Source organism: Pipistrellus kuhlii, unplaced genomic scaffold, assembly GCF_014108245.1.
Source record: "Pipistrellus kuhlii isolate mPipKuh1 unplaced genomic scaffold, mPipKuh1.p scaffold_m20_p_3, whole genome shotgun sequence".
Classification (NCBI taxonomy): Eukaryota; Metazoa; Chordata; class Mammalia; order Chiroptera; family Vespertilionidae; genus Pipistrellus; species Pipistrellus kuhlii.
Window position 1 is genome coordinate 35,298,954 of NW_023425529.1, and position 23,510 is coordinate 35,322,463.

The 23,510-nt window shown below is 34.7% G+C and overlaps 1 protein-coding gene across 1 annotated transcript in view; it reads left to right on the plus strand.

The window, feature by feature from the left end:
* The first annotated feature begins 597 nt into the window (after positions 1 to 597).
* Positions 598 to 23,510, plus strand: part of MUC19 (mucin 19, oligomeric) — a 75,103-nt gene continuing 52,190 nt past the window's right edge. Inside the window, exons 1-22 of the mRNA XM_045587436.1 lie at positions 598 to 795; positions 1,882 to 1,981; positions 4,417 to 4,467; positions 5,444 to 5,503; positions 6,822 to 7,047; positions 7,799 to 7,916; positions 8,358 to 8,418; positions 8,643 to 8,740; positions 10,608 to 10,818; positions 11,588 to 11,710; positions 12,132 to 12,255; positions 14,869 to 15,004; positions 16,549 to 16,641; positions 17,297 to 17,381; positions 17,554 to 17,691; positions 18,316 to 18,465; positions 19,317 to 19,411; positions 19,837 to 19,963; positions 21,847 to 22,093; positions 22,777 to 22,829; positions 22,949 to 23,049; positions 23,281 to 23,432. Of these exons, the coding sequence (XP_045443392.1) occupies positions 613 to 795; positions 1,882 to 1,981; positions 4,417 to 4,467; positions 5,444 to 5,503; positions 6,822 to 7,047; positions 7,799 to 7,916; positions 8,358 to 8,418; positions 8,643 to 8,740; positions 10,608 to 10,818; positions 11,588 to 11,710; positions 12,132 to 12,255; positions 14,869 to 15,004; positions 16,549 to 16,641; positions 17,297 to 17,381; positions 17,554 to 17,691; positions 18,316 to 18,465; positions 19,317 to 19,411; positions 19,837 to 19,963; positions 21,847 to 22,093; positions 22,777 to 22,829; positions 22,949 to 23,049; positions 23,281 to 23,432 (2,732 nt within the window). The 5' untranslated portion in view covers positions 598 to 612. The remainder of the gene's footprint in view (positions 796 to 1,881; positions 1,982 to 4,416; positions 4,468 to 5,443; positions 5,504 to 6,821; positions 7,048 to 7,798; positions 7,917 to 8,357; positions 8,419 to 8,642; positions 8,741 to 10,607; positions 10,819 to 11,587; positions 11,711 to 12,131; positions 12,256 to 14,868; positions 15,005 to 16,548; positions 16,642 to 17,296; positions 17,382 to 17,553; positions 17,692 to 18,315; positions 18,466 to 19,316; positions 19,412 to 19,836; positions 19,964 to 21,846; positions 22,094 to 22,776; positions 22,830 to 22,948; positions 23,050 to 23,280; positions 23,433 to 23,510) is intronic.

Sequence of the window (23,510 nt, forward strand, 5' to 3'; positions counted from 1 at the left end):
GCTAAGACTTGAAGAGGTGAATGCTACCATTAAATTATGAGTAGACATTTTAATCTTTTTCTTTGCAGATATAAGGAAAAGAGAAACAGGTATGTTATCTTAAAATTATCAGTTATTACTAAGCCAAGGTTAGTGTGGATTTGACTGTCCACACTAGTATTTTGATGGGGGAAAGTTGGACACTGAAACTTGGAGCTTAGCAATGGAGGAGGAAACAGAGGGAAGTCCCTGCCCTGTCCACAGAAAAATTTCTAGGACACATCTGATGCATCTTCCCAGCTCTATTCAACTCCTTTTTAAATTGAATTTATTTGGGGTGACATTGGTTAACAAAATTATATAGGTTTCAGGGGTACAATTCTAGACTACATCATCTATATATTATATTGTGTGTTCACCAACCCAAATTAAGTCTCCTTCCATCACCATTGTATTCATCTTTCTTGAAGTCTTAAAACTAAGGCAAAAAGATGTGCCTATGGTGATTAAGTCAATCAGTAGCATGTGTTGTTTCAATTGCTGCCAGAAAAACTAGGCTGATAGAAAATAAAATATGGCTTTTCATAGTGTTTCAATCAAATCACCTTATTGTGCCAGCAATACTGTTTTCAAATGAAATCTCCTGTTCTCACACTAGGTGATTTGCTGGTTGGAGGTTCATCCTTTGATGAGTCAGACAGATGGAAATCTGTTACTGTTTCGTATTTCAACACAGAAGATGGTTCTCCAGGAAAGGCTGAGGGCAGGCGGCGAGAGCGGAGAGACACTGAGAGTTTAGAGCTAGAGGACATCGGAACAGGTACAGCTAGAGACAAATGGTTGCCTAGGAAACAGGGGTTTCTTTTTCACTTGGGAGAACCTGATCATCTTTGTTTTATTTGAGGTTCATGGCCTTAATAGCAACAGTGGATTAGGAATAATCTAGTCACTAATACCAGTGCCATTGAAAGTGATGAATTCCGTCTTTAGAGAATTTTAGCAAAGAATTGTACATTAAACCAAACTTTCCCCTGATACCTTTTCTTTTCTCCTGTTATATTTCTACGTAGTGCCATTATCATGATGATCAGTCATTTTATAATGTATAAGTTACTAATTTAAAATGCTTTCCGGACCCAAATTTAATTTCTCTACTCATGTTTCTGTCTGCAACCACAATTCATTTTCTATACCAGTATTTTCTCTTTTAACTTTCATAGTTAATTTGCTGAGTGATAGAAGAAAGCAGGGTTTCTAAACAGTTTATAGTCTCTCAATTTTTCTTTTTTGGGGGATTAAATTTCTCTAGATGAGGCATGTCCTTTCTGGTTAATAAACTACTCCTTATTGGTCGATTCAGGCTTTTACTTTACCTGTCTTGTCCCCGAACATCTATATTTCATAGCTCTTCATAAATGAGAAAGGAGATTCAGTGAGGAAAATAACTTCAATATTTCATACCACATTTGACATTTGAGTTCAAATCTAACATTTGAGTTCATTTCATGATATCTGAAAAGGGAGAAACAGCCTTGGGTGGAAGGGTGCAGTTGAGATGTTTTCAGGAAGGACACCATTTCCTGTCTGTCCGTTCATCTGTTTTGGAATTGACAAACTTGGTATGACTAATGATCATTCACATGTGTTTACCATAGTGAGACGGTTCATTGTTTGTTCATGTTATACAGAACTCAATGAAACACTAATGGAATTCCATCAAATCTCTTGGCCAACTGGGTGCCATGCACACCCCTGGTTACACAATGTGGAAGCATCTGTGGAAAGATACATGGAGAGGAAGGGGGATATACATTACAGTTGAAATGTAGGCGTAGTTCAAGCAGTATATATAGTGACTAGTCAATGAATGCAACTTTTCTCTAATAACGATAGTATTTTTTTGCAGAGGAAACAAGCACGGCAAGTGGTTCTGACTACGGGGACTCTGGTGGTACGACTACTAGTGACACTGATTACATTGATTCAAATAAAAATGAAGCTGGTAAGGATCCATCTGGCCCAAGTGGATTTGATGAGAATGCAAAAAAAAAAAAAAAAAAAAAAAAAAAGGAGCTGGCTCTAATTGTGCTGCCAGCATTCTAAGTTCTTTTGGTAGAAAAAAATCATCCATGAGCAAAGCAGGGATTGGTCGTGTTTTTGACAACTACAGACTTACTGTTAGAGGAACACAGGGGGAAGATTTTTAAGCTACGCTTGATTCTTAAAGGATCTGTGTTATCCTCAACAGGAGTTTAAACGTTTTAATAAAGAGGCAGAAGGATAGAATGCTTTAATGAGGGGAGTTATCCAGTTTCTATCCTCAGGATTTCTCAGGAACCTTCTGTGGACTTGGGGAAAGCCACTTAAAGTCTCTCATTCCTGCTCGGCCAGTGTGGCTCAGTTAGTTAGGCATTATCCCATGAATCAAGAGGTCATTGGTTCTTCCTGCCCCCCATCCTAAGTCAGGGCACATGCCTGGGATTTTGGGCTTGACTCCCAGTAGGGGCATGCAAATGCAGCCAACTAATATTTCTATCTCTCCCTTTCTCTCTCTCTCTTTCTCTCTCTCTTTATCTCGCTCTCGTCAATAAATATTTTTTTAAAAAATTCTCTTGCTAAATAATTTCTCTTGTTCACAAGTTTTGACATAAGAACAAAAACCTTTTGGTCTTATGTTTCTATGATGTTTGCAATGCTTTATAAGTTATATTACCCTATAACTTTACAAGTTCTATTACTCATATTCGAACTAGTTTTCTTGAAAAACAAATGTCAGGAAAAAGTACAATAGGTTCATAAAAGTGTGGATAAATGGAAATTTATATTAAAGAATTGAAGCAAGTGAAAGAAAGATAAGTCAATCAAGTACAGTAAATCTAGATATTTTTTGTGTCAGAGCTATTTATCTCAAAAGATGTGGAGGTTGGTGGAAACGGGAAGAACAGCAAAAAGTTTGTGCATAAATCCATGGGTTTTGGCTCCCATGTCAGTGGCTCAGAAATTCTGATTCGGGCTCTATTAAAAAGAAACAAACAAATAAATAATTTACATCCTTTGCTGATTGATCCTAACAACAGTTTCATTTTCCTTTAATTTTAAACTTGGTGTCAAGAGAAGGTTTGTTTGGTCTTAGTATTTCTGTCATGTGGAGTTGTCATCAGTGGTCTTGAACAAAAAGGCTTTTGTTGAAATGAAATAGGAAACACTGGAAAATCAAGTTCTAGAGATTACTCTTCAGGTTTTGTGCATAAAAAGCAAAGAGTCATAAGATGTATTTAAATATTTCCTGGTGACAATCTTTTTTAAAAATTAGCAGGTAGCATCAGTACAACATGTTGTGTTGGATTTAGTAATTGGACCTCTGAAAATTTAGAGAAGTCTAATTAGAACTAGATACAGTGTAGTGTAATAATGGTTGACCTCAGTCAAAATTGGTCATCAATTCAATCTGTTTAAAAAAGTCTTGGTCATATAGAAAAAAAATAATAATTTTGTGCTTTTCTTAAGTTTTAGACATCGATTTAGAGGTCAACACTTCAACAGAACTGAGAAATTTAAAATCACCCATTATTTAGTGCCACTGACTTCCTTTAGGCACAGTTGGTACAAATGGTTTAAGGAAGCCAGAATTTCTGACCCTGAGATCTGCTGCCATTAGTTCAGGTATACAAATTTAGGTTTTGTCCCTGAGAAATGTACTAAGAAGTAATTGCCTCTTATCTTTCTATTGTGTAGTAATTATTAATTTGAGGTTTTTCTGCTCAAAGTCAGCTTTCAACTGCTTTCATTTTGCTCAATCAGACAGACTTTTATTGATTAGTGTTCTTTCTGGTAGTGTATTTCATGGCAATAAACCTAGTGGCTTTGAAATGGCAGATTGTGGTTCCCTTGACGTTTCACATCTTGAGATGGATATCTTTGTTCATCTAGATGAGTGATTTTCACACTTCCAGCTGTTAGAATGCAGAACCCTTTGTTCATTTGACATTTTGAAATTTCAGCTAGATTTCCCAAATGTAAAATAATTTAAAGTGGGAGTAAGTTTGACTGAAACTGGGATAGGAAACCTGGAATCCTTTCTCTGCAATCCTGACCTTTTTTCTGAATAAGTTTTAAGGACATTGATCTGGAACAGAGTAATTTTGTATCAGTCCATTTAGTGGCAAGGCATTTCATTTTGTTACTCCAGCAGGTTGTTCAGTGCATAATTCTCTCTCTCTCTCTCTCTCTCTGTCGATCGATCTATCTATCTATCTATCTATCTATCTATCTATCTATCTATCTATCTATCTTATGCAGCTTCACGTGATTTTAAATGTGTTAGCATTAGCTTTGCTAAAATGGGATCTATAGTTTTTTCATCAGATTTTAAAACCTTTTTCATTTTTCACAACTAAAAGACACACATAAACAACTTAATCATTTTGTTTTAAATAGGTGTGAAAAGCTCATCTGATGGCAGTACCACGGGACCTCCCAGTACTCCAGGTAGTTTAAGTTATGACTTCAGTTTTAAAAAAAAGTACATATCTACATAAAGTATAAGTAATAATACTAGTAAATCAATAATATCCTATTATGTGTTTCTCATATTGAATTGAGTTTCTAAGTGCTTTTCTGAGTACTAAAGTTTAGATGACCAAATGATTATTTGAAACAATTTCATGGATAAGAGAGAGTACATCATTTTAAGTCAATCTGAATAAAATATAGTGTAATTTCTACATCATTTTAGATATATTATTTTAAAATTTAGTTTTGAATAAAAAGTTAAATCTACTTCCACTCACTCCTAGTAAAGTCAACCTGTTGTGAAGAAAAGTGGCTTCAAGATACACAATAAATGGCATTGTGAAAAATGTTTTAGATTTATATAAAAATCTTTACTTTTGTTATTGTTTTATTATACTTGCATTTAGACATTGCTCCAAGATTTCTTATAAATTTACTTGATAACATAAAAGGGCCAGTGTATTAGAAATAAATAGTCATGGGAAACAAATTTCATGGTATACTTATTTTTCCCTTTGATCAGGAAAATTCATTTTTCTTTATATATAGATCATTGAATTATAGTATTATATAGTAGACTGGTTTAATATATACTATATCTTTGGTCTGTTTGGGCAATGGCCAATAAAAACTTATAGTTGGAAAAAATAGTTCTGTTAGGGAAGTAACATGTATTTGTAATTGTGGACACCCATAATGAATAAGATCTTAATTTCTGAGTTTACTATGGCTGATTGTCCCAAGAAAAAATATGAACTTCAGAGATAATTATGTATATGACCTTGGCAAATCACAGCTCTCACAAAATAAAACTATATATTCAGAATAAAACCCCATTGATGGATTTTAGTACCAACTTCTTAATTTCCATATAGATGCCCACATGAACTGTATATTTAAAATTAATATATATATCCTGAAATTTAATTAACCTATGCATTGTATTGAATAGAAAAAGGATCTCATATTCCAGAAGCAACTCCCACATACTCAGAAACAAATACAATTATTGGTAAGTAAAAATTATTGTGATTCTTATTCATATTGATATACCTAAGCTAGTACCTAATCCTATAAAATAAAAACCTAATATGCTAAGTGTCCAGTCATCCAATCAGCCATTTAACCAATCAAAGTGTAATATGTTAATTATATGCTAAGGCAGGTCAACCACTTGCTATGAGGAGCACTGACCACCAGGGGGCAGATGCTCCAATTGGTAGGTTAGCTTGCTGCTGGGGTCCAGTTAATCAGGACTGAGCTAGATAGGCTGGATTTGCCCTGGAGCCCTCTCACAGTCCCTCCCTGGCTGGCCAACCTCCCACACTCCTCCCATGTACCAGTTGGTCCCGCGGCCTGGCCTGCACCTCCTTGCAATTCAGGACCCCTCAGGGGATATCAGAGAGCCAGTTTCGACCTGATCCCACAGGCCAGGTTGAGGGATCCCACTGGTGCATGAATTCATGCACTAGGCCTCTAGTGAGGTTATAAAGTAACCAATTTGCCATCATCTATTTGTTCGTTGTATGGGTGAATAGCATTACATCAGTACTATTTTTTCTTCAAAGATACATACAAAGACACTATATACATATAAATACTGTAGATATGCACATTTATACACAAGTACACATGTGCAAATTGTATATATATATATATATATATATATATATATATATATATATATAAATAATAGAATTCTTTACACTCATTTGATAAAAATGTTAACCAACGCAGACATTAAAAAGACTGCGTGTATAAAGAGCAAAACAATTAAGCAGACCACCACTTCCCTCCATAGATTCCTCCCCATAGTAAACACTCCTTTTCCCCTTTCTAATGGAAACAAGATGTTTTATTCATCTTTTTTTTTTTAATATGCTTTATTGATTTTACACAGAGAGGAATTGAGAGGGATAGAGAGTTAGAAACGTCGATGAGAAACATCGACCAGCTGCCTCTTGCACAACCCCCCCCCCCCCCCCCCCGCTGGGGTTTGTGCCCAAAACCAAGGTACGTGCCCCTGACCGGAATCGAACCCAGGACCTTTCAGTCCTTAGCCCGACGCTCTATCCAGTGAGCCAAACTGGACTCGGCTTTTGTTTTGCCAGTTAGCCAACTTTGGGTATTCCCAAGGACTCAGGTGCTACTTTGAGTGTGTTTTTGCAGTATGTGAGAAAGAAAAGTAATGAATAAAGCTAATGGCTGTGAGAGTAGAATCTTTCAGTGATTTTTAAAATCTTGGTGAATAAACATTTTAATAAATCAGAACTAGATAGTACATTAATTGTCTGAATAATTATGAATATTTTATTCTAAATATCTTACAGGTGAAGCTGCTACTTGGGACCAAGGAGCGTACAAAGCTTTTAATGGCCATATCTTTTCCTTCGAGTCATCATGCACATACACTTTCTGCCGCCACTGCGTTGAATCTGGAGATTTCAATATTGAGATCAAACGAAACAGTGATAGTGAGATTGAAAAAATAATGGTTTTGATTGACAATAATGACATCTCCATATCTGGTGATACCCTCTTAGTTAATGGAGAAAGGTAAATGTGGTAGTGTTTGGATAAATGCTGTAGAATTATTTGAAGTAACCTAAGCAAAACAAACAAAAAAGTTGAATAGGGACGAGATAGTGAGAGATGATGTACTCTTTTCCTATTTTAAAGCATGTTGATATTTTTAATACATTTTTGGAAAGGAGTTTGGTAATTATTTAATACAGATATATGTGGGATTATAAAATATATTTGTTTCTGTAACAAGGTAGGGAAAAAAGAAGTTGACTATTTTGAGTATCTCAGTTTTGGGCAACGTATGTATTAAAAAAAAACTGTTAAAAGAATGTTTCAATTTTCATTTGTATGTTCAACATTAAATAGAAACTTGAGGTTTTATAATAGATTAAAGCCCTTAGGCCATGATTTCCAGACATAGTAATTTACATTTGGAAGAAATAGCATATTTAAATAGTTACCAGGTAATAAAATGTGGCATACTATTCTGTTTGTGAACATTTAGAATTATTTCATCATTATTTTCTTATACTGAACCACTGTGTTCTGTTGTTGTTGTTGTTATTAATTACTCCAAAGTCCCAAAGATTTATTCATTGTTCTTTAAAAGTCTTTCCAATATTGGAAAATAGCCATTGTATCTCTTCTGAAATGATATAAAAAATAAAACTTTCATAATTACTAGACAGGTTTTCTAACTATAGAAAAATTAATTACCAGATAAAGGTGTTATTAGAATACTTTTTACATTTGTATGTACTTGTATGTTTATACTTTTCAGTGTACAGATACCATATAACAACAAGTTGATTCACATTAAAAAATACGGAGAATATAATGTCCTGAACAGCCGTAGAGGAATTTTGTCTTTACTGTGGGACAAAAATAACACACTCTCAGTAAGTTTATCTTATAATCCTATGCTATTTTTTGTTGCTTTTAGTTACAAAAACAATATATTATAAAACCAGATCTAAAGTTTACTGAGCAATCTCTATGCGTTTGTCATTGTACTATTCATTATCTTAATATTAAAAACATCTTGATAATAGTACATACTATTATTAATCTTATTTTAAAGATGATGGAATTCAGGAGATTCATTCTAATGAAAAAGTTAAATAACCTTCTCAAAGACACATGGTTAGTAAGTGGTAAGTTGGGATTTATTCCAAATTCTAGAGCCAGGTTCTTAAAAATCACACACCCTATAGTACATCCCTCAGTAACCAGCTTAGATAGAATAAAATACAAAGAACCATGTTCTTTGATTTGAGTAAAACTTGTCTTAAGATATTTTCAATAGTTTATAAATATATACATTTCCATTTCTTTTAAAGCTCACTCTTCACAAGCAATACCCAACTTGCGGTCTTTGTGGTAATTTCAACACCACTCCAGGTAAGATTTCAATGTATTATGTACAAGAATATTGCTTCCCAAAAGAAAATTACAAAGTAAATGTTCATGTTTGGATAACTGTAACAACACTTTGCATTTGTCTAAAGAATGGAAAAAAATGTTAAAATAAACATATGTCTATATGTTGTCAAATCTATGTTTAGTTTGGCGATAATGTGTAGATGTGATGCATACTGTGAATCAAACATTGCTTTCTTTTTAAGGAGAAGATATAAATGAGCACATTGACAATAGTAAAATTTCTGATGATTGTCCTCAAGCTACTAGTAAAACCTATGAAACTTGTGAAGCTGGAGTAGAGGTAAGAAATTAGTATTTTTTTTCATTTTTTTTATTAAGGTATTTCTGTACATATCTTACCATTGCCCCCTACACCCAGAAATTAGTATTTCATCTAATAGAAATTTTCTGCACTATTCCCCTGGGTTTCAATTTAGATAGCCAGCCTCCTTTCTCAGCTTTCACATCTTAGAATTCTGTGACTGCTTCCCCTCTAATGTTCCTGTAGTGTGAGCTTTAGTCTAACTAGAGATGACAAATTAACGTTCTTCCTAACATTAACTATGTATTAGTGTGACAATTCTAATTCCCTTTGCATGGTGTTTTAATTTGTCTGTAAATTGACATGTTTCACCTCTGCATTATTTATCTCCTCATGGGTACTAACTTGACTCTTACAGTTTAGAAATCCATGTACCCTGTCCCTAGGAACTAGTTTCTGTTCTTGCTTTCTTACTTTTGCCCCAGAGAACCAGTCTGAATTGTCATCCTTCATATCCTTTACCTTCTTTTTGAAAAAGCTACCGGTAATATTTTTTATTACAATTGAAAATAGTCATTATTTACTCTGTGCATTTTCCGACATTGTGTTATGTTGAATTTCAAAGGTTCATTTGATGACTGAATGAACATTCACATGTTCCAGTTTCAACCTAGAACAAAATTCACAAAATCAAAAGATAGAAGAGATTTTTGTTTTATTGACAATGCATTTATAACCATCTAGCAAATAAAATTAAACCATGACGTTATACAAGATCATCTACTCTCTTTCCTGTGATACCCTCTTTGCATTTAGAATGCCTTCTCTTTCTTTCATTTCCTATGTCACTCGTTGGTTCTTACGATAAGACACCATCTATTATGATTTCCCATGTTTTTCTCACATGTTTTCTATAAGATTATGTATGAGTTGTGTGATAATGTCTTATTTGTTGTGGTAGTTGCACACTGTGTGAGAAGTTAGCCCTGTTGCTTAAAAATGTTAGTTGAATGTTTATATAAGTTTATGTTAAAGCCAATGAATACTTGATAAAGACCTACAATATTAAGACCTGGTATTATCTATGTTATATTATATTCAATGTTATATTTCTTGCCTGAAAGGGACCTATAATTTATAGATAAAGATAATAAAGAACAATAGATAAAAAAACAATCTTTGAAGGTGTTATTTAACTTTATTTTGTATCTTGCTTGGAGAATATTATCAATTGTCTCAGAACTTAATTAGTGCAAATCGTGCATTTGTTTGGCAATAACTTTCACATTTCCTGAAAGAAAGCAAACAAAAACAAACAAAAATTGGTAAAATAGGAGATTGTTATGCAGTAGTTAAGATATATTGAAATTTGAACTTTTTAATTTATTAATGTTTTTACTTTCTGAACCAACATGAGAACAAATATATTGTTTCCAGAGCAAACTTACATAGCCCATGCCAAGAAAACAAAGTCACTATATTTTACTGTCAACGTTTGCTCACCAAATATAAGCAAACTAACAGTTAAAAGGCCAATATCCCTTGTGTCTATTGTATTATCAATCATTTACCATTCAATTTCTGATATCAATCTCTCCTTTTCTCACTTCTTCCACTTTCTCAAGTTTTAAATCTCATGTCATCTTTAGAGAAATTTGGAATAAATTCAGGTATAGTTTTTGAAGTTGTTTTATAGCAACTCAAATGCCACAAGTGAAGTACTATCTTAAGAGTGACTGTATCTACTATAATCCTTAAAAATTCTTCATTTCAACCAGCATCCAACAATCCTCCCTGTCAAAACTATGGGATGTTATGCAAAAAAGTACTTCTGAATTGATTTCTTCTTAAATATTCATTTGCCCATTTTTAATGTTTTATTAAAACTTCATATTTTGTTTTGCAGTACTGTAACAAAATTATTGGAACCTACTTTGAGGAATGTACAAAGGTTTCTGCCTTGTCCAGTGACTACAAAAAGGTCTGCATTGATGAGTATTGCCAAAAGAGAGACAAAAAGTCGACATGTGATACTTATTCAGAACTGTCCCGCCTTTGTGCCTCAGATGGTCCTGGCAAATACGAATCCTGGCGAGACGATTCTGATGTGTTTTGCGGTAGGTTTTTCATCTTATTGTAGATTTCCAACCAGGAAGTTTATACAGGGGTGGACAAAAGTAGGTTTATAGGTGTGAGTACGCAAAACACAGAGCTTATTGTTGTATTATTTATTATTGCACTATTTTCCATATGAATGATCATAAAACAACTTTGGACCAGCCCTGTATGGGACTTTAAAGTTGAGCTATGTTTCATAGAGATCTTCTCAGAATGTAAGCCCTGGGAAGCATCTCAGAGATAATAGAGTCTTGTCCTCACTTGTCCTTGTGATGACACTGAGGCCCTTTGGTGAAGTGTTAAGATCTTAATGAGGAACTTAATAATATTTACAATAAATAAAATTCACTGTGGGGAATGAGTAAAATTGAACAAAAAATGTAAAAAGTCCTGGGAATGTTATCAAAAGCATATTAATTCGTACTATGATTTTCTTAAAAAATTAGTAAAACATAAATAGAAGATTCACACATATATAAATATACTTTTCACATATGCTTAGCTCAGTCCTTATAAGCTAGAATACAAATAAGATTAAAGTAAGATAAAATGATATGTGCAGCATACATTTCCTCCACATTAAATTTTGTATTATAAAATAATGCATGGTCAATCAGCATAATATAGTGATACTATCTTTAAAAACATATATCTTGAAAATTAGACTCAAATAATTCTATTTGAAAAGATTATCATTAGAATGTTATATATTTATCAAATTAAATTTTCTTCTAATTTTCATGTATCAATATTTCTATATTTCTCCAGAAAAACCTCAATGCCCAGAAAAACATATCTACAAAGAATGTGGCCTCTCAAATCCTGCAACTTGTTCTAATGTGGCTCCTTTTCAAGACAGTGAATGTGTGAGTGGCTGCACCTGCCCAGAAGGTAATACTATTTACACCAAAAGAACTGATACAGAAGTGACTCAGTCTAGTGGAGTCTTATCTCTAACAAGATACTTAATGAATTCAATTATTCATAGTACAGCCTTCTAGCAAACTGCAGATGAGGGGTAGAGAGAGACCTTTAAAGTTAATGTGAATTTCTATCTCCGCAGTACCTGAGGATCTGCAATACCCACAGATTACCCTCTGATTCTATATTTGGCTCAGTAGGACTGCTCTGTGGTTCAGAAAATTATATACTTGCGAGTTCTCAAAGAAGAAGTAACTGCTTAAATATAAATTACTATGTTAAGTGCATGTCTGCACCTAGCAGAACTAGATCAACAGTAATTTCACAATGCACTGCTTGAGAATTTACTGATGTTCATGTTTTGAGATTCATCTTACATAATGTATTCTAGGTTACCTATTGGATGACATTGGAGAGAAAGGAAAATGTGTATTAAAGGTTAACTGTCCCTGTGAGTCTAATGGAATAGTCTACCAGTCAGGAGAAGTCCGAGAAGGTCCTTGTGGGTCTCAGTGGTATGTGTGTGCTTTTCATCCTCATTTTGTTGATAAGTGAAAAAATATGAAGATTTTAGTCTAATTTAAAATAATCCCTAACTCTGCCCTTAAGAAAAATTTAGCAGGCTCAGGGGATTTTCTCTGTTAATATTTTATCTTTTTGGTTGAGGAATGTTTAGTGTGATATTTATATAAAACGTGAACTTTCTGTGTATCTTTAAAAGATAATATGTTTCACTCATTGAAATAGTGTTTTGACTATTGATCCAGTTGGTGGTTGCAAATATAGAACAAAGAATAATACAAGAGTATGGTTACAATAATGAAATACTAATATCATTCTGATTGCCAAGAATATTTAATAAAATGTATAATCAGAAACAACCCAACACTTGAAAATAATTTTATATAAGGCTACATTGGTGGAGATAAATTTAATCTGGAGTAGATTTTAATGTGCCAAAGGCTAGTGTAGATTATTCCTCTTTGAAAAGTTAGCTTGATTCTTCCTTTTAAATGCAGCAAGAATTTGCTGATGAGAAAGATTTCTCCATTCCTCATTATTACTTTTCTCTGAAACTTCAAATTTCTTTAGGATTCAAAAGGACTTTTCTAGAAATATATTATGTTGTTCTGGGTAAATAATTTAACTCAATGAAAAATTATCTATTATTTATACTATAATAATTCCCCTATAAATAGAAAATGTTTGATTCATGTGGTAATAATTTATTAATAACTAGTGGCCCGGTGCACAAAATTCATGCATGAAAGGGGGATCCCTCAACCCAACCTGCACCCACTTCAATCAGGGACCCCTTGGGGGATGTCTTACTGCCAGTTTAGGCCTGATCTCACAGGCAGTAGGACATCCCTCTCACAATCTGGGTCTGCTGGCTTCTAACCACTCACCTGCCTACCTACCTGATTGCCCATAACTGCCTCTGCCTGCCTTCCTGATTGCCTCTAACCCCTCTGCCTGCCTGATGGCTCTTAACTGCCATCACCTGCTGGCCTGATCTCACCCCCCCCCAACTGCCCTTCCCATGCTGGCCTGGTTGTCCCTAACTGCCTCTGCCTTGGACCCCACCCCCATGGCATTGTTCAGAAGGAATTTGGACGTTTGGAAGATGGCTGGTCAACCCAGTCTAATTAGCATATTAGCCTTTTATTTATATAGATAGCTTATATATGATAGAATTGCTTAAATGGGGGTGGAGGAAGCCTTTTTCAGCAGGAGAAGATGCTCTTGGCAGACAAAAATATATAATCCCTATATCTGGACTGATAGTCAGCCATATGCAATATACCTCCAAAATGGTCATTAAAAAATTGAACCACTTTCTTACACCTTACACAAACAGCTGTCATCCTTAAAACCCCTCATCAGTCCCCACCTTAGGTTCTACCTTCGCAGTTCACCCAGATAACGTTCTGATTGGTCGGTTTCTATGCCAGACATCGTCAAAAGCTCCACCTCCTAGGCAGCCATTTACTCCTAGCAGTTCACCCAGATTTGTTTCTGATTGGTCGGTTTTTATGCTAATCAGCATCTCCAGGCCCTATCTTTGGGCCTGATCAAAGAGGCAGAGATGATCAGCAGCCCCCACTGCTGCTGACAAAGCCTGAAGAGAAAGAGAGGTCAGGGCTGATCAACAGCTGCCACAGAGGCTGCAGATCATTATGCTTCTCTCTCTGGGCTTTTCTCCTGGTCTGATCAGCAGCCCTCTCAGCAGTGAGTGCTGCGTTGCTGGGCCTGCAGTGGTGGCAGTCAGTGCTGGGTCACTACAGCAACTCAGCACTGATTGCAGGACTGACTTTCAGTGTTTGGTTGTTCATTTGGTAGTTTTGGACATTACAGACCCTGGCTCTTTATATATATATATATATATATATATATATATATATATATATATATATATGTGTGTGTGTGTGTGTGTGTGTGTGTGTGTGTGTGTGTATACATATATATATATGTATGTATGTATATATATATATATATATATAGAGAGAGAGAGAGAGAGAGAGAGAGAGGGAGAGAAAGAGAGAGAAGTATGATTTATTAAATATCTATAAAAATGCTGCTCATGTGCTCAAGAGAAGTTAATGTGAGTCATGAATGTCACCCATATAGATAACTAACACTTTTAACTATTATTTCAACATAAAACTAGTATAAACATTAACATGAGATTTTACAATTATTTTCATGTTGTCTTCGCAGTCTGTATATTTTTCATTTAAAGTAGATCTCAATTAGAACTAGCCACATTTCAAATAATCAATAGCTACTAGTATATGACTCTGTACTATATTGGAAAGTACAGGTCTACAATGTGCCAAGTACAAGATGCTTTAAGACTCACAGTGAAACATGTTCTATTTAAGCACCTGAGATTCAGCTTACAAGCTTTTATTTGTTTAATGCAGGCAGATGTTATCATTTTATTCAGTGGAATTCATGACTGTTAAAATACCAAGATACCAGTGTCAATGAGGCATTACATCAGAACTGAGATGTTGGACGGGGAATGTACATGGCCTTAGAAAGCTTAATTAAATGTCAGCGTAAGGCGTGATTTTTTAAAGACATGATTGATGGTCTTTAACATTACCATTTTATTTTAATAGCACATGCCAAGAAGCAAAGTGGTCTTGCACTGAAGCAATGTGTCCTGGAAGATGTAAGGTGGAAGGAAGTTCAATTACCACCTTCGATGGTGAAAAATATAATCATCCTGGAAACTGTCACTTTTTGGCCATCTATGTACGTAAGAACCTCTGATACTTCAAAAAATTAATACAGGCTCCAAGCTATTTTTAAATTATTTAGAAACACAATCTTTGCCTTCAATTGTTAAAAAAACAAACAAAACACAAAACAAAAAACACACACAACAAATGCATTTTACAAACAGCCTTTCAGGTATTAGTTATATATTTCAGTCTGTTTGCTATCACATTGACATTGGCAAAGAGTATTACCTGTGCTCTTTAGAAATTCCTGCTTAAAAACAAACAAAGCCCTTTCATCACTAATTATTCTCTAAATACACTGGAAAATCACTTGTGCTACTTTTCTTTGCATGTGTTCACTAGTGTCTCAAATGAAACTATTCTTTATATTCTACTAGAGGCCTAATACACAAAATTCGTGTAAGAGTAGGCCTTCCTTCTCCTGGCTGCTGGCACAGGCACCTGGGACCTGGCACCTGGGACCTGGGCTTCCCTCACAGCCCCAGCTTCATCCAGAAGGTTGTCCTGAAGGACATCTGGTCTAATTAGCATATTGTGCTTTTATTATTATAGATGGAGCATCTTTCTCTTTCATCATGATTCTTTGCATTTATTTTTAGTTTTTATGACAATATTATCAGTGTGATAGAAGCTGTCCTTAGGTTTAAATTTTTTTTCAGTATTAAAATTTTAAGTAGTTTGAATTTTAATAAAAGGGGGAATCCCATTTCATTGTTTGTACCTTCAGTTAGCATGCGGATAAGTAATATTAGTTAGTCTTCCTGGTAAGAAACAAGGATGAACAGAATTTGTGATTCCTGAGGTGAGAGATGTGGGTCAATATCCAGTACTCTGAGAAATGTACTTACTGCTGCTAAAAGTCAGTTTTTCAAATTTTCTCTTCTTCTCTTTGTATGCTTCATGTAATCCATGAGGATGGGGGATGGGTAAAGTGAGAAGGAAATAAGCCAGAATGTATGGAATGTTTGCTTCCTATAGGTTAGGGATTCCTAGATCTTAAAATGAGAGCTGTAAGTTAGTGTTTGACATGAGTTATATTGAGGTTTCATAAATTGTCTCTTACATCAGGTCTAAATAGACAATGTGGATTGTCCAGAGACTAACCAAGCTAGGTTGCCTCTAGTTCATCTTAGTCTCCACAATACAACATCACTCCCTTGGAAGAGAAGACAGAAAGTAAAGATTAAGAAAAAAACAATGGCTATGAAAAACCACCAATCATAGACCACACAGAAAGAGCTGATCGGTAAAGCTCTTGACCAATTTTAATCTACACACCATGGATTGAAGTTAGATTCTATTTTCAAAGCAGAATGATTATACAGAGGCATTGTAGTGGCAGGAAGAGACTAGATTTTGGGTGGTGAGCACACAATGGAATCTAGAGACACTGGATTATAAAGTTGTATGCCTGAGATGTATATTATTAACCAATATTACCCCAATCAATTTAAGATAAAGAATGCAAACATGCATTGTGAATAAATAAAATAGGGATAATATGTAATCAATAACATTTTAGTTACTATCTAACTGAAATGTCTTTTTTAACAGGATAAAGACTGGTTTGTTAGCGTTGAGCTTCGGGAATGTCCAAGTGGTATGTCAGGAACATGCTTAAACAGTGTTACAGTCGCCTTAAATGCGGTAAGTCGTCAGCTTCCTAAAACTTACTCAGAGCACAACCAAATCATTTATATCTCAAGTTCAGAATTTCAGAGGTTGCAGAAAAGAGGCTTGACTATGTAAATTTAAAACACAAAAAAACCTCATGCAGAAAATTGGTAGAGTCTCTGGAAGAGTTGGATAGTTCCAAGGATCTTTAAATAATAAAAATATACTATAGATACACAACTAACATGCTCATTATACATCAACCTCATGTGCTTAGAAAACTATTAAACACTGCGGGTCATTTAAGAAGGCAATTATATTTGTTTAGAATTTCATGTATGAGAAACTAACATTTAAGTGAAAATAGACCTAGATGAGAAGGAAGAGCAGCCAGCCTGCACGTACAAGCTTTTTAACCTTTGGAAATTCAAGTTACCTTCAAGGGTCTTAGTTGTCTCACCTACAATTGAGGAGGAAGAGTCCTTTACAAACTTCCTCAGAAACTTGGTATGAAAAGTAATGAAGCAAAGTATGAATTGAAAATGCTTAAAAAATGGTTATTATAGATATTTAGGAATTAATCTAATAAAATTAAACCGTTTTCATGGCATCTATTATGTATTTCATTGCATTAGTCTGAAATAATTTTATAAATTGATGTGAACTAACAATTTATTTTCAATTTTAGTCTGGTTCAGTTGACAAATATGTATTTCATAGAGATGGAACAGTCTCAAATGACAAAATTGAAAATCAACATTATTACTCTTCAGGTAAGTTTCATAATACCACTTAAAATAAATGTAAGAGGCATTCATTTATTCAAGTTTTAATGATAATATGTTTCTGTTTTAAACATGTATTAAAGAATAAAAACACTTTAATAAATTTAAATCTGTTTAATATGTTAATTACTGTTAATAATGTCAATAATTCTTTTAACAGACCAAATACAGATTTTCAAGGCATCTCTCTCATACTTCCAAGTAGAAACAAACTTTCATGTAAAAATGCAAATACAAACTGATCCCGTGATGCAATTATATGTTTCCATGCCACCTAACCAATTCACAGACACTGTTGGTAAGTCCTCTGCCTATGTTTTTATTTTCAAGGCCCTAATATGACAATCATCTATTATAATTTTCAACTGTCTCTTAATGGTATTAAACCATAAGTCATTTTTATATTTCAGTAAAATTTCAATTTGCTTTTTTATAGTAATGACAACCTTGTTTACTACAAAACCTATTTCTAAATGGTTCTCAACATTTTAGTTTTTTAAATTAAGGTTTTTATTTTCCAAATATAGTGATATTTGATAATATGTTAAATATCCTTTTGTTAATATGCATTTTTAGGGTTTTTGGTCTGTAAAAGAATAAACTAAGATATTATGAATATCAACCTTTTGAAAATCATATTTCAGACTACAGTATAACTTGTTTTTCTGATCGGGTGTTCACATCTTCCACTGAAGATCTTTCTACTAAGAAATCAGCTCTTACCTCCTATCAGTGACATCAAACAAAACAAACAAGAACAATTATGGCAAATTCCATGGTCACTTACATGTATAAAGACTAATCAAAACTATAGATAACTTCTACAGTTTTGACTTAAAGAACTCAGTATGAAGTGAGGATATGAGTCCAAACGTTGAGTAGGGAAGGGGGTGTTAAACTTTTGTCCTGTGCTCTTACTCAGGACTCTGTGGCTCCTACAACAATAGAGCAGAGGATGATTTCATGTCAAGTCAGAATATATTGGAGAAGTCGTCTCAGGCTTTTGCTGATTCTTGGGAAATGATGTCCTGTCCTAAAGGAAACCCAGCTTCATGCATCAGCATAGAAACAGGTAATGTGAATTAAATGCCAAACTCTGTAGTTAAATATCGGGTGCTAGGAATTATATGCTTATTCTGGTAATGATAGGACTCCATCTGATAAATCTGGTTTTAATTGGTGTTTGGTGTATTGTCCCATGATTAGAGAAAACATTAGAGAAACTGGCTGGCTGAGGGCATTTCTAGCAAACACATCTTTCACAGGGAATGGGCGGGTCATCTCAGTTGTCATTTTCTATATCCATTTTTTCCCTTTCTTAATCAGTTTTCTCCATGATTATAGAATAATAGGGTAGAAGAGACTTTATAGATTATTTGGTTTATTAAACAAGGCCCATGGAAATGATCATTGCTTGAAATTGTTAACAGTGAGCCACTTAACAATAGAGCTGTAGCCAGATCCAGCTCTCCCAGCCACTGCTATTAAATATATTAGTTATACTAAACCATTTATCTTATTAAGGAAATTACACAGGGTGACGGGTGAAATGAGAGGTGTTGTGGTGGCTTCATTTACCCAACTTGTTAACAAAGACATAAATTTATATTTTAAATTAAAAGACACAAAATAAATAATCTGGTTCTCTTTTTGCCATTTATGTATATAAACTGCATCTCTGATTAGCTGATTTTATATAAAATTCCAAAGCTAATGAAGATTTTTTCCTCTTTGGTTTTAAAGTGTCTCTGATTATATCATGCTATTTTTTAAATAGTGAAAACAAATTCAACTTATTGTAACAAAAACACTATAAAATACAATTACTTAAATAAAGAAACTTTGTTAACATTTGTACTTTGTCTTGTAATTAAAAATATAAAGTTATTAATATAATTTTGGGGTGTCTTAATTTTCTTTCAGAACGGTTTGCTGAAAAGCAATGTGGAATCCTTCTTGATTCAAGTGGGCCTTTTGCTTCCTGCCATCCATATGTGAACCCTAAACCATATCATGAGGTATGTGAGGGTCTATTGGTAACAACTTTTAAAGGAAATACATTGTTAATATAAAAAAAATCTTGTAGATATTTAAAAATTTTAAAAGCAACCATTGACAGTAGATGAAGATATGTTTAAATGTAACATTGGACTCTACTAATTTATTCAATTGTTAAATATACCAATTTTAATTAAAAATGTGGTCCAAAAAATGAGTAAAATCTTGAATGATGTTCTCTTTCTGTCTTCTCTAAGTTCTTTGAAAACTCAGTTAATGATTGATATACCATCTTGCAAATTTTTAAAAAGAAATATTTCCCAAAGTTTCAAAAAAAAATGTTTATTCAGGGAAGCAGAGTGGTTTTGAACTGAAGCATCACACTCAGTTTATCTTTTCTTCTGACTATATTCCTAGAGTAATATAATTTGTTTTTATTTTAAAGGAATGCAAAAAATACACTTGTGCTTGTGAAGATAGTCAAGAATGCCTGTGTACAATCTTAGGCAACTATGTGAAAACATGTGCTGAGAAAGAAACACACATGGAGGAATGGAGAACTGGACGATGCGGTAAGAAGGATGAAGGCTTCAGATAATTCTTCCTTCTCAATTTTAAGAGAGAGAGAAAGAGAGTTTAGTCCCATATGTTAACAAATTTGTATTAGATTCTTTCAAAGAGAATTTTCTGTTTCTACTACGGAACAGATGTTTAGTTGACAGAAGTGTGGTTTAAAACAATGTACCCCTGGTCCTGGGCAGGGGAGGATGATCTTCAGGCACTGGTGTGGCATTTCCGAAATCAGTATGATGTTAGGCAGAAGGAACTATAAAAATCTTCATTGCCCTGATACTACATTTACACTTTTGGGGAAATATACCAAGGAAAACAATAACAATTTAAAAATATTAATAGTGCACATTTCTGTTCTTTAATTGTATTGATTACTCAAGATCCATGTCCTCCCTTTTTTTTGAAATAAAATTCTGATATTTCTTTGGGAATCTGCTCCATCTTCGTTGGAATAAATCTAATTAGAATTACCAATCAAAGCAACTCAGCCTGCTGAAGGACAAGGGGTTAGCATGTGATTTAAATATGGTCACTCAGTGCCTATGTGTGTGTGTGCATCTTTGTCTCAATATGTATACATATAAAATACTTTATCTTTGAGCAATCCTTTCATTTTTACTTCCTTATTTATTTCCTATCTTGATTTAATATGTTCATATTTAAACAGAACAGAATATGTATATATTTATGCATAAATATACATTTCTGTTCAATCATTATCTGCCAAAATTTAAATAATGTTCTGACTCCTACTGCATTTCTAAGTCAGAGTCAAATGTTTAAAAACCTATTTATTAGAAACTGAATAAAATTAAATCAGTAAACTCTCAACTATCATCTATAAAACCTTGCTTTGTTTTAAAATACTGCACTATTTGAATGCAACTTTAGAAAGTACTCAATTGACAAAAATAACGTTTTGTACAAAGGCATCTCATATAGATCATACTTAAAATCTCATAGTCGATATGCAGTCAATCAATAAGTTCTTTCTCTAAAATCCATTCATATCACTTCATCTTTATTGCCATCAACCTAGTCTGAGAGACCATGATTTTTTCTCCTGAGTGACTGCAATAGCTTCCTTCACTTTCTCTCTTAGTTCCTCTAATCCATTTTCTACAGAGAAGTCAGTGTCATCTTTAAAGAAAACCAATAAAGCAAAACCGATTGTGTGGCACTCAGTCTAACACAAGGCAGGGGCTGGTCCTGGCTCTAAAACACCAAACTGCCTAAGAGGGCCCTGTGGGTTCTAACTGCTGACTCAGGGTCTTTATAAGAACTTCCTCCTCTTCTAGCTTAGGCTGTTGCCCAGACATAGAATTACCTCTCTCAGCGGCCTTCATGCTGTCCCTCCTCTTCACCAAGAGCAGGTTCTGGCTGCACACAGCACGTAACAAAAGGGTCCTTTCCCCAGCAACGTAATCCACTTGAGAGTAGTGTTTACCACTCTTGTTTATGGGCTTTATCCCCAGCAAAATATGCAAACATATAGTAGGGACTTAGTATTAACTGGGAGAGAGGGGGGAGATAAACAATGAATGAGTACTTTTTCTTGAGTTTTTAAAAATAATCTCAATTATGGCCCAGCCAGTGTGGCTCAGTGGTTGAGCGAGGACCTAAGAACCAGGCGGTCATGAGCCCGCACATGATGGGTTGCAGGCTTGATCCCCAGTGGGGAGCATGCAAGAGGAAGCCGATCAATGATTCTCTCTCATCATTGATGTTTCTATCTCTCTCTCCCTCTCCCTTCCTCTCTGAAGTCAATAAAAATATATTTAAAAATCAACGATGAACAATTTACTATAATATCTATAAACATCAAGTTGAAGTAAAGATGCTAATTTTTCTGAATATGTACATGTTCACTCTCTACCGACAGATCACTCTTGTCCCAGTGGCTTCGTTTTCAAGTACAACGTAAAAGCCTGCAACAGTTCTTGCCGGTCCCTGTCAGAGAGGGATAGGAGCTGTGACATAGAAGATGTCCCAGTAGATGGATGCGCTTGCCCTGATGGGATGTACCAGGATAATGAAGGAAATTGTGTTTCAAAGTCTCAGTGTGACTGCTACATGAATGATGAGGTCATAAAACCAGGCAAACTCATCCAGATCAATGACAATAAATGGTATGGAGATCACACATACACATATATATATATTTGTTGCAGCTTTGAAATCCAGGGATTGTCCTTTTCAGACAATCAAATAGTCTCTTGCTAGCATGATGTCTTCTTTAGACCTGTCACATCTTTTATTTTCTATTTGTGAGTAAGGTTGGTTATTGATACCCTTTACCAGGAGTGTCCTTTGCATCGTCATGGCTGTAACCAATCTCTCCTATTGTTGTTTGGTTTTAAATACCAGTAGAAGAATATTTTAGCAGCTCCAACCTGCACACTATGTAAAAATGAGTTCCCATTCAGGCAATGCTTTCTAGTTGTCTCTCAGCATTCATTCAACAAACACATCAAATATATATTTACTGTGTGCCAAGCCTTGTGCTTACTGCAACTGTTGCGAAGATGAATGAACATCTTGGAATCACAGAGCAAGCAGGGTACTGACTCTTGGGAGAATCAAGCTTTCTCTGATGTCCATATAACATTGTTTGTACATGCCTCTCATACACCCAAGGCTATATCTTATATTTTTGTTCATTTGCACTTTCTGAGGACTGTGCCTCATTCATACTACCACATGCGCTTAAATGGGTGGTTCATGGATGAGGGGTTACAGTTATTGTAACAGGGTATTGCGATTTTGTTACTGAAATTCGATGTTTAAACGCATCATTTTCTTTTCTGTCCAGTGTCTGTCGGGATGGAATTCTTCTTTGCCAGAATCCCATTGATTTAACCCGCCGCCGTAAGTGTTGAGATCATAGCGAAGGCTTATGCTACCTCTTTTGGTTAAAATGAAAATAAGTAAATAAAATAAACAGATCAAGAGGCCCTTGATTAATGCCTTCCTTTATCCTGCAGAGAATTGCCCTGGAGGGGCTGAATATGTTGACTGCAGTGATCCCAACGCAAAGAAAAGAGTTGACAGTACATGTAGCACCCGGAACATACCTAATTTTGGGGTAAGTGGCATGGCATCAGCGTTTAGCTCTTTAGAGCTTTTCATTGTGTCAGTGCAGAAGGAACTAAAATGCAGACCAAAAAAATAAATAATTACAAGGTCATATTATTTATCGCTTGTTTATTTTGACTTGTCCAATGTTGACACTAAATGCATGCCTGGTACATCAATGTATGAAAATGAGTGCTTAGAGCAATGCCTTTTGATGTGTGTTTTGTACTTGTTTCTGTAGGAGGACTTGCCTTGCAAGCGTGGGTGTTACTGTCCAGTAGGAATGGTCCGAGATTCCAAAGGGAACTGTGTCTTTCCTGATGATTGCCCTTGTTCTTTTGGTGGACGAGAGTACAGCCAAGGAAGTGTCACCTCAGTTGGCTGCAACAAATGGTGCCTAACGATTGCTATTTTTTTTTGGGGGGGTGTGTGTGTGAGGGGATTGTAAGAAGTGTACTGTCTGCCCTTATT